At 38.1% G+C, this 14460-nt stretch overlaps 2 protein-coding genes across 2 annotated transcripts in view; one reads left to right on the top strand and one right to left on the bottom strand.

Annotated features, from left to right (window-relative positions):
* Positions 1 to 668: 668 nt before the first annotated feature.
* FKBP14 (FKBP prolyl isomerase 14) lies at positions 669 to 7062 on the bottom strand. The gene is made up of 5 exons (XM_058180993.1): positions 6776 to 7062; positions 6275 to 6496; positions 4040 to 4191; positions 2151 to 2278; positions 669 to 1270 (listed from the first exon to the last, which is right to left on the bottom strand). The coding sequence occupies exons 2-5, from the start codon at positions 6463 to 6465 to the stop codon at positions 1112 to 1114; spliced, it is 630 nt and encodes a 209-aa protein (XP_058036976.1). The 5' UTR covers positions 6466 to 6496; positions 6776 to 7062; the 3' UTR covers positions 669 to 1111.
* A 286-nt stretch (positions 7063 to 7348) lies between these two features.
* PLEKHA8 (pleckstrin homology domain containing A8) overlaps positions 7349 to 14460 on the top strand; it is a 37350-nt gene continuing 30238 nt past the window's right edge. Inside the window, exon 1 of the mRNA XM_058180991.1 lies at positions 7349 to 7543. Coding sequence (XP_058036974.1) covers positions 7504 to 7543 — 40 coding nt within the window. The 5' untranslated portion in view covers positions 7349 to 7503. The remainder of the gene's footprint in view (positions 7544 to 14460) is intronic.

Here is a 14460-nt window from a genome sequence, read left to right as displayed (position 1 = left end):
GTAAAAATAGCTTTGCACTTCCAAAACTAAGCTAGAGAGATACATTGTCTATGTCAGGAATGTAAAATTGGCGGCCCGTGGGTCAGATCCGTCTTGTGCAGGCCACCCACCCACCCTATTCTAATAGGGAAACAGACATGGTTCTCATACTAATGGGACAATACCTGAACACAACATTTTCTATTGGTATATATCAACAGGACATCATACTAAGTGAAAAAGGGTCTTGGTTTTGTTTAATTCTAGTATGCAAATCCAGCTAACTGTAATTTTTTCAGTAAACCAAGAAAGAAAATCAATTGATTTCAGTAATCAATTGAAAGAAACCGTGACTTACCAAAACCCAATAAACCTACATTCATTTTTCAAAATAGGGAACAACAGATTTGGAAGGCAAATAAAACAGTGTGAGTTCAACTGGCAATTTAACTCCAGTTCAAAAGAACTGTACATACTGCACTTGATTTATATAGAAGGAAGAAAATCTTGCTAAGCTACCATTTTGAGATCTACTGGGTTTTACGTAGGTCTTGGACAGAGCATCAGGTCCCAAGAACTAACCCCCTCCTTAATTACTTTCATTCTTTTGAGTTCGGGAAAAGAAGAAAGTGGCTTCTTTAATAAAAACTACCATTAAGGTTTTAAATTGCTTATACGAGACACTGTAATCTGTTCCAGCAAAAAGCAATGTTTTATTTTTTTTACTAAAAATGTTGCTGATAAAGTGGGTCTACTAGCACATTGTGACAACTATCATTTAAAATATTAAGAGTTCTAAGAGCACAAAAATGACATAGTTGAACAACAGATGTATTCTCAATAAATACTTCAATGCAGAACAATTGTATTTTCAGTAATACTTGTTTTGGAAATGTTTTAATTCCATGTTCTTCAACACATAATAATGCTTCTACCTAAATAAAAACCTGAAAATATTTCAGTCCTATATTTAAACACTTTACCATTTGGCATCAGAAATAGATCTTGTAGAAAAATAGGTGTTATAATTTATGCACACATTGATGAGTAATGGCTCCAAAACCTTTTTTAAAAAAAACCATTCATTTTGCAAACTGTTGCTTTTTTTCCAAGCCACCTTTTTCAGAATGTTTCATAGCTCATCATGCTTATAAACAAATTCTCTTGCAGATATAAAGCCATCATTGTCCTCATCTTCTTTATTAAATATGTCTTTAACCAAAGTATCATGTTGGCTTCCATTAATCGGTGCACCATGTCTTTCAAATTCCATCTTCAAATACTTTTTTACCTTTGAGACAAAGAAAAAAGATCAAAATTCAAAATCGCAGATATGCAGATAAGTAGACTTCTAGAGAGAAGCCACCACAGACTTTTTTAAAATACATTTTACAGCTTCACATAAATATTATCCCTTTACCAGAAGCGATTCTGGGCAAACTTACAATTAAAATGTACTATAAACATTAAAATAATAAATAAGAATCAACAATTTTAAATTCAATTAAAATAAAACTAACTGGGATGGAAAGGGAGAGGGAAAAGTGCATACAGAAAAGGGATGGGATATTATCTATTCCACTAGCCACTTCCAAAGTGCCACATCTTAAATGGGAGCTCAGACTAGTTGGCATAACCATATCTTCAAGGCCTTTTGAAAAGCAGAAACGGTGGGTACATATCAGTGGTGGGTTTCAACATTTTTTACTACTGGTTCTGTGGGTGTGGCTTGGTGGGCGTGGCAGGGAAAGGATACTGTAAAACCTCCATTCTCACCCCACTCCAGAGGAAGGTTACTGCAAAATCCCCATTTCCTCCCAATCAGCTGGGACTCGAGAGGCAGAGATTAGATGGGGGCAGGGCCAGTCAGAATTTTTACTACCAGTTCTCCGAACTATTCAAAATTTTTGCTACCAGTTCTCTAGAACTGGTCAGAATCTGCTGAAACCCACCTCTGGTGCATGCCCAATTCTTAATTCATCTAAACCGTCCCTTAGATAATATGTTGAATAACTGTGCAACAGAACTCTGAAGGCAGGAATAATTGTTCAGTTCTAATGTAGCTCAGCTTGGAATGAAAATTTTATTTATAGACACCACATTCGCACAGAACTTCAAGGGAAATGATAGCTTAGATATCTTTCTCTATATACTATAGAATATATATTCACCTCTTCTTTAGATAGCTTCCAATCATCATTAAGATCCATCTCTTGAAAGGACTCATGAGATCTTGGTCCATTTCTGATTTCTAAAAGGTCAATGTGGAAGATCAGTGTGCTTTCAGGTGGAATTTTTCCTATCAAATAAATAAATAAACAAGAAATATATATAGATCACATTAAGCCTAATACTGAGAACATGACACCTATTTTATTTCCTAGACTTAACCAAAGTATTGAAAGTTTACACAATGTCTAACTAATTTAGAATACAAATTCATGCATACTCAAATAGAAGTTGGTCTCATTAAACCTTTAAATGTATCAAAATTACAGTTTTTACAGTTTAGCACCTCAGAAGGCACCAGAATGGTGGACAAATCTCCTAATTATATTATCTTATTGTAAATACAGAAAGATATCTAGTCTTTTACAGTTTACAGTTTACAGTTAAACAAATGTACACATGTTCTGTTTGTAGCTCCCCCCTATTTGGATTATATCAAGGTAATTATTTTATGTGTTGTTTCTGCAATGTCAATGTTTGTAACATTGAATTTGGCCAGACTCAGAACAATGTATAAACATACACCTAGGTTAAACTGAGGAGAAAGACTTGTCATATTTTTCTTTGTCTTATAAAAGTTAGGTATAAGAAAAATAAAAGTGGGGACACAGAACTGGCTTCAGTTCAAATTTATTTTCTCTTGCCTATTACTTCACACTTCTTATAGCCTATGGCAGGGGTGTCAAACTGGTGGTCTGCAGGCTGGATGCGTCACACACAGGCCACACCCACCCAAGCTCCACGAAAGGGAAAAATGTTGCGATACGTCACGTAATGGCAACGTTATGCCGTGAGTTTGACACCCGTGGCCTGTGGGAACGAAGCCTAAATTAAGAAGAAAGCTACTTTGTGTAACTCTGCTAGTAACATACTATATAGCCTGTTTCTTCCTTAAAAGTTTCATCAGCCCGTTAAACTGATGGTGACAAATTACAAGACAGAATGATTAGTAGTAAGTAGCCAGGCATCTAAGAAATCTTGCAGGAGTTAGCTAAGTGGGTGCATGTGTTGTTGTAGTTGTTTCTGTAATAGAGAAACTGAAAAAGTACCAGGACTGAAGAAGGAAGAGAGGAGGTGGAAAGTAAAGGCCAAAGTAAAGGGCAGTAGTGATAAAAGTACTTGATGTTATGACAGATTCCAACAGCAGAACCATCTGCCCAAAAGAATGCAGTGCTTAGAAAAGCTACGATATAGAGTAGAACCTACAAGGGGTTCTGTGGAGGACTAAGGATTGAGGAAAACACCTAATACCCAAAGCATGAAAAGAGAATATGTGTGTGTGCGTGCTGTTATTTTATTAGAATAAGTTACATATGAACCAGCAGTATAGTCCTATATAAGAAAAATAATTTTCTTTATATCAATGGAAGGTTTGGAAGGTCTATTGGTCAGTACTTTGTAGCATCTCCTTTGACAGAAATAACTGCTTCCAAAAATCTCCTGTAGCTAATTAAGGATCTTTTTGGTCTTGCATTTGGACCCCCCACCCCCACTTTCTTATAGAATACTTTTAGCTCAAATGTCTGAGATTTCCCCAAGATGTTCAGTATTCAAACTTTGGGGGGGGGGGCATGCCAAAGCATGTTTCTTTCTTTTTTAAAAGCATTTCATGATTAATTTGGAAGTATGTTTCAGATGGTTGTTTTCCAAAAATATTTTTAATCTATAAACACAGACTGTGTAAGTATATATTAAAAGATACAGAAAGATGCTGCACTTTCCATGCAATTGTATTATGTAACCTATGTAAAGAGATAAATATTGGTAGCATATATGATTTTATGAACCATAATCTTATAATTATATGATTTTATGAACCTGAAAGTATTACCTTTGCCTTCTTTTCCATAAGCTAGGGATGAAGGAATTGTTAATTTGCGCTTTTCTCCTATACACATCTGTTTCAAACCTTTGTCCCAGCCTTGGATAACTTCCTTTATACCAAGAGTAAACCATGTTGGTTGGCCATTATTATGCTTGTGACTGAAACAAATAAAACATCCACTTAGACATCCAGTTGGGAAAAAAAACCCTGTTGCTGGATCAGACCAGAGATTTAGTATTTCAGTATTCTGTTCTTGAAGGCTAAGGACAGGCTAATTGAAAAGCCATCCCATTCTATTTCTTTTTAGTAATTCACATGGCAAATAGAATTACAGGGTCCTATGGTTTGTTTCCTGGAACAAGTTTTGAAAACCAAAGTTTAGGAGTGTCATTGCTAACTAACTAAACTCAAGCAGTTCTCATCCTTGGCTTTGCTAGGTGTGGTTGCAGGAGTTGTAATTCAGCAATTTCTGGTGGGCCCTAGTTCCATTTTAAAGCATACACATAAAAGTGGACAGATTTTTAGATCTTTTCTCCTGATTTAGCAACTGAAGCTATTAATAATAACACAATAAAAACCAAAATAAGTAGTTTATTATGTTTGCACTAATTGAAATCTAGGGTCTTCATGACAATCATTAGCTTAAAAGTATCGTCAGTGTCAATAAATTGCAAATAGATGCCACAAATATGCTTTTTGTCAATTTCATTTGTAGTAAGACACCAAATCTTCAAAATAAACCATGCTCTAATCCAGTGGTGAAATGCACCTACTTTCGCTACCGGTTCAGGAATGTGAGCACACGCACCTCTTCTGTGCATGTGCAGAACCTTCTGCGCAGGTGCAGACGGTTAAAAATGAGATGTAATGACATCCCGGTGGGTGGGCAGAGCCTCCCGCTGCCGGCGCTACCAGTTTGTGCAAGTCAAATAGATCTGGTCAGATTTCACCATTGCTCTAGTCACAGAAAATTAAAGATGTAATTGACTTTGTGATAGATTGTAAATATTTAATGTTTAAACATCTAATTCACATGCAAAAAGTCATTTGTTACATTTATAATGTAAGACAACCCATGAGCCATTGGGTCATTGTTTCACAAAATATTTCTTACTTTAATAGCGAAACAGAAGGACCAAGGGTAAAAAAAAGCAGTGGGAATGGGAGCCACGTCCAAATTCCTGAAGCTGACTGTCTTTCAGCAATTGATGATGTAACCAGTGTACCTAGCTTCTAGAGGACTAGGATGGAGTTAGTCTACTTGAATTCCAGCAGTTGAAGAAGGGCCTGGTCTATTCTGGCTCTGGAGGGCTAGAGTAGGACTGGTTTACAAAAGCTTCAGATGACAGCACAGAAGCCTGGAAGTAATCACAAATCTCCCAAATTTTTATCCCATGAAAGTCATGGATCTCAGTTTCTGGATATCTTTTATAATGTATCCAAGGTACTTTGTGGTACTTGATTCAAAAATTGTTGCCCTATGATGCACTGCTTCACCCAGTTAAAAGTTACAGACAGGAAGAATTTAGTAGTAGATAATTTAAACTTCTAAAGAATACAATATACCTGGTAGTCCATGGAATTCTTGTGCCTCTTCCCAGGAAAAACAACAGATAGAAAACTAATTTGTAAGCCAAATAATATTCAAGATGAGATCATTCCTGGAGCAAATTTTAAAATAAATGACTCTTTCTGTGTTGCTCATACACCTCCAGGGATCATGATCCATAAACTAAGAACACTTGTATAATACTCATTTATATTTATAAAAGTATGATGGTAAAAAAGAAAGGAAGGGAAAGAGGGTTCTTACTGAAGTTAACCAGGACTTTGCTGTAAGAATAGTTTGTTACGGTTTGTTGTACTTCTGGATTTACAAATAAAAGTTAAAAGTGCTCTTATCCAAAGAAAAATCTCATAATTCAGAAAAAAGAAAGTATATGTAGTTATGACCCAACTGAGAATAAATCCACAATACCCTAAAAGCCCAATATCCCTATAATAAGGCTACCAAATATTTCCAATTAAGACAACATCATACATTTTGCATATTAAGGATGGGCCACTTTTTCTGGCCCAGGACTACAGTTGACTTGGTGGTATATTAAGGGCCATATTTCAAAGAATAATGAGAAAGGGCAAGGTATCTTCCACTATGGTAAATACTTATTCATACATCACGTTGAGGAAAAATGTGATTTATTTGCTTAGGGTGTCTGAATTTGCAGAACAAATACTTACGTGGAATGAAAGAGTGAGCCATCTTTCTCTAAATATCCATCATAGTGCACCAACATCAGATCTCCAAACTTGGTCTTCCTTTTGCAAATGAAAGGTTTATGGAGAACTTCGATTTTGACTTCTGGTTCTGGAATGAGAGCGCCAGTCACCAAAGCCACGGTCCCAAAGAGAATCCAAAAGATACCTTCCATTCTGGTTACTTGAAGATGCGTTTTTCATAGGCTGAAAAAGCAACCCGCATGACCTTACATGCACCTGTCCATTAAAAAAAAATCCAACAATCCTCAAATAGAATCTAACATTACTAAGGAATGATCTAAGATCGCTTTATTTCAAAAAAAAGCCCTCTAAAATATACTCTCTTTACTTTCTAGTGCACTTAAATTGTATCTTCTGGAAATTCCACTTCATAGGACTTTAAAAGGTCGGCCGTTGCAATAAAGGTGGAGATGGAAAAAGCTAACCACGGAGCCGATCTTCCTCCCAGCCTTTGTATCTCACCAGCTTTCAGTCTCATTCTCCAGATCCGCAGACGTGGCAAACGTGGTCTTAAAACCCGCAGAAAAGCAGGCAAATCTCCTCCAAGCATTTGTATCCATCTAATAGCCACCTCTCCTCTTTCTCCTTTCTGGTTGGCTGAACGCGAGGGCTGGATTTTATGCCAGCCACCCCATTGGGAAGCTGACCCGTTCATCTGCAGGGCGAAAAAAAACCGTGAAAGCTCTCTCATCGCTGAGCGGCGATTGGTCTCCCAAAAATTCTAGCGAGAGAACGCCGCGCATACATTTTGGAATCCCTCAACACAATACCGCCGGCTTCGGAATGCCATCATAGGCTGACGCCACGCATGGATCCGGATTCTCATTGGTTCCCAAGAACTCATCTGCTCTCTTGGTGTTCTAGCCACGCCCTTTTTCTAATCACATGTAAACTTTGCATTCAGAAACGTATTTACGTAACTTGCGGAGCGTATAAAGCCCGCAATTGTAATTAAAGCTGCATTCCTACTCTAGTAGCGTAAGGCTAAGTAGTTTGGCTGGTGGGGTGGGCGGGGGGAAATAGGGCGGGGAAGGAGACAGGAAGGCGGGCCGGACTTCTGCCAGCCTCAGGATGGCCTTGGCTGTCCGTGCTTCAGCTGTGGGGCTGAGAGCTTAAAAGTTTCCCGGGGGAAGGCCAGGGGCAAGGTTTCCCCTGTCCCAAGCAGATCTGGATGGGGGGACCTTGTCATTATGGAGGGGGTACTATACAAATGGACCAACTATCTAAGCGGTGAGTATTACCGGTCCTACCTTGTCTTTCTTTGTTAACCCGTTTAAGTTGCGCCATCTCGGCAAATCCTGAACTGAAAGCTGGAAACTGGTCCGGTAACTAAAAGAGCGAGGCAGTGACTTCGAAAACTAGGAAGAAAAGGAAAATGTTCTGGATGCCTAATTTAGATGCTGCTGGGTGTTGGAGGTACTAAGCTTTACAAAGGCCTGGGGTTAGGGGGTAGGGTAGGAGTCTGGTCTCTGCTGCTTTGCCTTGAAGAATCGAGGGATCCTGGCTTGGGAGGACAGTCCAGTTCTGGAAAATAACTCGCTTGCTAAAGTTTTAAACTCAAGTTCAGAAATAGGAGGAGTTGTGGGAAAACTATGCAGATTCTGCCCCTAAAGGAGAAAAAAATTTCACAAAAAAAGGGACAAAGTACCTCATTTGATTTAAAAGAGATTATGCATCATCTGAAAAAGTTTTTTTGCCTAGTATCCATCAGCTATCTAAGTGGTTGGAAGCTAATGATACATAGTGCTGCCAGTGTAGGGAAGTACAACTAATTAACATTTACAGTTTTTTCTAACCTGCTCTTTTAAAAAAGACAAATTGGAGACACGGTTATTATCAATTATGTAAATGCCGTCTCCAGGATAATTTTTTTAAGTTGTTTTCATAGGACAAATTCTGTGAGACTAGTTTTTAATCTCTTGATCATCCTCATTGCTCATTTTCAAATCAATTTCTTGATGTTTTTCTTATAAAGTAGTCCAGGTCCTACAACAATTGAGCTCAAATTTTATGTTGCTAAGCAAGGCAGTTGTTAAGTGGGTTGTGCTTCGTTTTTGCCACAATTGTTAAGTGAAGCATTGAAGCTGAGTTTTTCATGTAGTCTGAAGCACATCTGACTTACTCCTTTGACTTGCTTCTTGGAAGCTGACTGAAAAGATTACCAATAGTGATCACATGACCCTGGGACAGCATAATTGTCATAAATACATACCAGTTTCTAGGTGCCTGCATTTTGATCATGTGACCCTAGGGATGCTGCAACAATCATAAGTGTGAAAGCTGGTTACAGGTCACTTTTTCAGTGCCATTGTAACATTAATGGTCACTAAACAAATGGTTGTAAATCAGAGATTACCTATATTACAATCTGCCAGAATCTTGGTCTAAGGACTAAATTTTGTGGCTCTCTGCTTAATCTCCCTAGTTTCATTAGAAACTGTTAATGCGTAACCTATGAATACTATTTTGAGTAGGCTATATATCCACTTAGTTGTTGCTCTGTTCAGCCCACACTTAATTTGCTTGCTAATCAGAATGCCTATGGCAATTGCTTTGCTGAAATCCAGATAGTTAAATCCAGACAGTTAAAGATCAGAAGTTAGATTATTAAGAAAAATTGGATTATAGGAATAGTAAATTTAAACAGAATCAAATACAGACGATCATACAGTGTATTCAGAAACTATTCAGACTCCCTTCACTTTTGTCAATTTTGTTATGCTGCAGCCTGATTCCTACAGTTGTTGAAATTCATTTTTTTCTCATTAATCTACGCTCAGTACCCTATAATGACAAAATGAAAATAGGATTTTAGAAATGTCTGTAAATTTATTAAAAAGGAAAAATTGAAATATTACTTGGCATAAGTATCCAGACCTTTTGCAACAATACTTGAAATTTAGCAGAGAATAGAATAGAACAGGGGTCTCCAACCTTGGTCCCTTTAAGACTTATGGACTTCAACTCCCAGAGTCCCTCAGCCAGCAAAGCTGGCTGAGAAACCCTGGGAGTTGAAGTCCACAAGTCTTAAAGGGACCAAGGTTGGAGACCCCTGGAATAGAATAGAATAGAATTTTTTATTGGCCAAGTGTGATTGGAGACACAAGGAATTTGTCTTGGTGCATATGCTCTCAGTGTACATAAAAGAAAAGATACGTTCATCAAGAATTCTAAGGTACAACACTTAATGATAGTCATAGGGTACAAATAAGCAATCAGGAAAGGAGATGCTTCTCATTTCTCTTGATAGTTGTTGACATGTTTCTGCACCTTAATTGGAGTCCACCTGTGGTAAATTAAATTGGACACCATTTGGAAAGGCATACAACTCTTTATAGAAGGCCTCATAGCTGACAATGGGTACCATAACAGAGCAAAAGCCATGAGGTCAAAGAAACTGCCTGCAGAGCTCAGACACAAGATTATTGCAAGGGACAGATCTGGGAAAGGCTGCAGTGAAGGTTCCTAAGAGCACAGTGGCCTCCATAATTCTCAAATGGAAAAAGTTTGGCACAACTAGGACTCTGCCAAGAGCTGGTTGCCTGGTCAAACTGGGTAATTGAGAGAGAAGGGCCTTAGTTAAAAGAAGTGACCAAGAACCTGATGGTTAATCTGACTGAAGTCCAGAGATCCTGTGTGGAGATGGGACAGAGTTCCAGAAGAACCACCATCACTGCAGCCCTTCAACCAATCTGGGCTTTATAGCAGAGTGGCTAGACAGAAGCATCTTCTCAGTAGCACATGAAAGCCTGCTTGAAGTTTGCAAATAAAAGCACCTGAAGGACTCTCAGATTGTGAGAAACAAGGTTCTTTGGTCTGATGTAACCAGGATCAAACTGTTTTGGCCTCAATTCTAAATATTATATCTGGAGGAAACCAGGCACCACTTATCACCTGCCCAATATCATCCCAACAGTAAAGCATGGTGGTGGCAGCATCATGCTATGGGAGTGTTTTTCAGTAGCAGGGACTGGGAGACTGGTCAGGGTTGGGCAAAAACTGAACAGAGCAAAGTACAGGGGTATTCTCAATGAAAATCTGTTTCATAGTACTTGGGATCTTAGACTGGACTGAAGGTTCACTTTCCAACATGACAGCAATTTCAGGGTTGTTGCAAAAGGTTTGAATAGTTATGCTAATGTGATATTTCAGGTTTTTTTTTCCTTTTAATAAATTTACGGACATTTCTAAAATTCTGTTTTTAGTTTGTCATTATGGGATACTGAGTGTAGCTTAATGAGAAAAAAATGAATTTCAATAACTGTAGAATCAGGCTGTGGCATAACAAAACTGACAAAAGTGAAGGGGTTCTGAATACCTTCTGAATGCATTGTAAATAATCAATGGCACATATAAGGCTTGTTCTGTTTAGTTGTAGTGAAATATAATCACAGCTATCCTGGCGTTCTCAGCTAGCTATATAATGTTTACAGTGTTAATGCAATCTATTAAGGAAGTTGCCTAATCAAAAAAAGATAAAGTTTGCCTGATGTGATTAATTTTTTTCTATGTTATCTATGATATAACATTGCTTTTGGAGTGTTCTTAAATTGATCATTTTCTCTAGAATCTTCTTGATGAGACTGATTTTAGTACCCAGGGTCTTATTTTTTTAGCCTTTTTGAAGATAGAAACATTTGCCTTCTTCCAATTATTTGGCTTTTCACCAGTTCTTCAGAATAGTTTTTTAGGATTAATCCATGTAAATTCCTCCCTAGTTCATATTTAAACTCATCTAAAGATCTTGGGTTCAAGTTCCAACTTAGCTGGGTGATTTTGTACTAGTCACTCTGAATAGGAAAAAGAGGATGAGTTGGATAAGTTTGCCACTTTGGTTATTTATAAAAATAATAAAGGTGAGATATAAATAAAGTTTAAAAAACAAAGTCAAAAAATATTCTTTGAACATATTTTAGCCCTGCTTCTTCATACAGATTTGCACAATTGCTTCAGGGAAAAAATAGTGTCTTATTGGGAGATATTTGAGCCAATTTATAAATTAAGAAATTTTGACTTTTCTTTGCTACTAGTTAGCCTTTTGACATTTTTTATGAGCAAACGGTATATTGTTTCTTTGTTCTTAGCATCTTTTACTAACTTCAGTTCATTCCCAATTTTAACTTTCCCAATACCATCCCTGGAAGGTAGGGCTACTGTTAACCCATCTTCCTTTATTTTTTTCAGAGCTTTGTGAATTTTTTTTGTATCTTCTGCTGCCCTTCAGATTTTTACTGAAAGGAATTTCCAACTAGCTTTTTGCACAATGGAAGCCTATTTACCACTACTTTGGTAAATAAGCTTTGGTTGTTTTTTGTTTTTTTAGTCCAAGATATATAGTTTGTCTGCACTCAGCTTTTCACAGTGTGATCATTCTAGCTTGGTTCATTGCTGAATGGAGCAAAGTACAGGGATATTCTCAATGAAAATCTGTTCCACATTGCTTGGGAACTCAGACTAAGCCGAAGGTTCAATTTCCAACATGACAGCAATTTCCAGGTTGTTGGAAAAGATCTGAATACTTATGTTAATGTGTTATTTCAGGTTTTTTTCCCTTTTTAATAAATCATGGGTGAGGCAGGATAACCTGTCACCCAGAGCAACCTTTTTGTAACAGAATGATCTTACAATCTTGAACAAATACACTTTGCTCTAAAAAGATTTATTTACATTATAAATGCAGTATAAAGTGCAAGGAGGATGAATTTAGGAAGGTGTGATATCATCAAACAGTATTAAAAAAAAGGAGTGTCAGGTGTTTTCTTCCTGAGTTATAGAAAAAGAATCAGGAGTGGTTTAAAAATAGTCCAAGGTAATATAAGAAGTTCACTAAATGAATTATGTTAATGTGAGAAATATGGTACTTTTAAGTAATTATATGTATTTATGTATGGGACATGGTGGCTCAGTGGCTAAGATGCTGAGCTTGTCGATCAAAAGGTCTGCAGTTCAGTATTTCGAATCCCTAGTGCCGTGTAACAGAGTAAGCTCCCGTTACTTGTCCCAGCTTCTGCCAACCTAGCAGTCCGAAAGCACATAAAAAATGCAAGTAGAAAAATAGGGACCATCTTTGGTGGAAAGGTAACAGTATTTCGTGCTCCTTTGGTGTTTAGTCATGCTGGCCACATGACCATGGAGAAATCTTCGGACAATGCTGGCTTTTTGGTTTTGAAACAGAGATGAGCACCGCCCCCTAGAATCGGGAACGACTAGCACATATACACAAGGGAAAACTTTACACACACACACACACACACACACACACACACACACACACACACCACAGAGACGTCTTCGGATATATATATACATAAATAAAACTTAACATTATATATATTTAAACTATTTGTATCTATTGTTACAACTTATTCAGAGTTACAGTGGTAAATATCTAGATGTATTTCTTTTGTTAATATCAAATGTCTCTGAATGTCTATTTTGCATTTAAAGAATGATAGGACTGGTTAACTAAGTTTTAAATCAATTTAAATAGATTTAGTAGCAATTATGTGATTGTAAAGTTTCTTCAGAAGAAATAAGAACAGAGGCATTTCCAAGGTCATTAAAAGGATCAAATGCCAAAACCAAGTTACATAATATAAATTCCTTTTTATATGTGTCTTGATATTGTATGCATGAATGAAAGAGTGGCACTTACAACACTGGTCATGTGTAATCTTGTGGATGCCTTTGCTATGTGTGTTTGCATGTTTGTGTATTTGTATATGTATATTAGAAATATATTCATTAGAAGAAGTATTGTTGGGATTAGAAAGAAGCCACTACTTTTTTTGGTATAAACTCCATTCTTACTATGCTAGTTCTTTTTATAGTGGCTTTTTATAAAGCTGTTTAAACTCCAACATTAGCACTTGATGGAACGATTTTTCTCATATGTTCTTATATCTTAAATCATTCTTGATTAAATGGTCTCTTTCTCTTCTTATGTCAATTGTGTGTGTATGTATGTGTGTATTTCTAATTGACAGTGAGGATATTGAAGTAATGTCTAGCTTCTGCTTATTAAGATATCCATCAATAGTAAAGGAACCAACAGTCCAGAAATGTACCACAGACTAGCACTTGATAGAACAACCATTTATTTATTTATTTATTTATTTAATTTAATTTTTATACCGCCCTTCTCCCGAAGGACTCAGGGCGGTGTACAGGCAAAATAAAACCAACAATACAAATATACACAATTTAAATACCCTTAAAAAACTTATTCAAAATTAGCCTGATGTTAAAAATCATCATCAATTAAAACCCCATTTAAAATTGGTAAAATTCCCTTTTAAAATCCAATTAAGCCAGCCCCGCGCGAATAAAAAGATGGGTCTTCAGTTCGCGACGGAATGTCCGAAGGTCAGGTATTTGACGTAAACCAGGGGGAAGCTCGTTCCAGAGAGTGGGAGCCCCCACAGAGAAGGCCCTTCCCCTGGGGGCCGCCAGCCGACATTGTTTGGCGGACGGCACCCTGAGAAGTCCCTCTCTATGGGAGCGTACGGGTCGGTGGGAGGCATGTGGTAACAGCAGGCGGTCCCGTAAGTACCCAGGTCCTAAGCCATGGAGCGCTTTAAAGGTCGTAACCAACACCTTAAAGTGCACTCGAAAGGCCACAGGCAGCCAGTGCAGTCTGCGCAGGAGCGGTGTTACATGGGAGCTACGCGTAGCTCCTCTATCACCCGCAGCTGCATTCTGACTAACTGAAGCCTCCGAGTGCACTTCAAGGGGAGCCCCATGTAGAGAGCATTACAGTAATCCAAGCGAGAGGTAACGAGGCATGAGTGACTGTGCATAAGGCATCCCGATCAAGGAAGGGCGAACTGCCGGACCAGGCGAACCTGGTAGAAGGCCCTCCTGGAGACGGCCGTCAAATGATCTTCAAACGACAGCCGATCATCCAGGAGGACGCCTAAGTTGCGCACCCTATCCTTTGGGGCCAATAACCGCCTCCGACAGCCAGCTGCGGCTGCAGCTGACTGAATCGGATGCCGGCATCCACAGCCACTCCGCCTTGGAGGATTAAGCTTGAGCCTGTTTCTCCCCATCCAGACCCGTACGGCTTCCAAACACCGGGACAGCACTTCAACAACTTCATTGGGGTGGCCCGGGGTGGAGAAGTACAGCTGAGTATCATCAGCGTA

The sequence above is a fragment of the Ahaetulla prasina genome, chromosome 4 (genome assembly GCF_028640845.1).
Source record: "Ahaetulla prasina isolate Xishuangbanna chromosome 4, ASM2864084v1, whole genome shotgun sequence".
Taxonomy (NCBI): domain Eukaryota; kingdom Metazoa; phylum Chordata; class Lepidosauria; order Squamata; family Colubridae; genus Ahaetulla; species Ahaetulla prasina.
Note: the sequence above shows the minus strand (reverse complement) of the source record. Positions and strands in the feature narration are given on the sequence as shown.

What these genes read in the sequence shown, in the direction of transcription:
- FKBP14 (XM_058180993.1), bottom strand. Translation starts at nt 6,465, where the DNA reads ATGGAAGGTATCTTTTGGATTCTCTTTGGGACCGTGGCTTTGGTGACT. An exon ending in GGCTCACTCTTTCATTCCAC is followed by an intron (nt 4,192 to 6,274) that starts GTAAGTATTTGT and finishes TATTTGTTTCAG; the next exon opens with TCACAAGCATAATAATGGCC. An exon ending in TTATGGAAAAGAAGGCAAAG is followed by an intron (nt 2,279 to 4,039) that starts GTAATACTTTCA and finishes TTTATTTGATAG; the next exon opens with GAAAAATTCCACCTGAAAGC.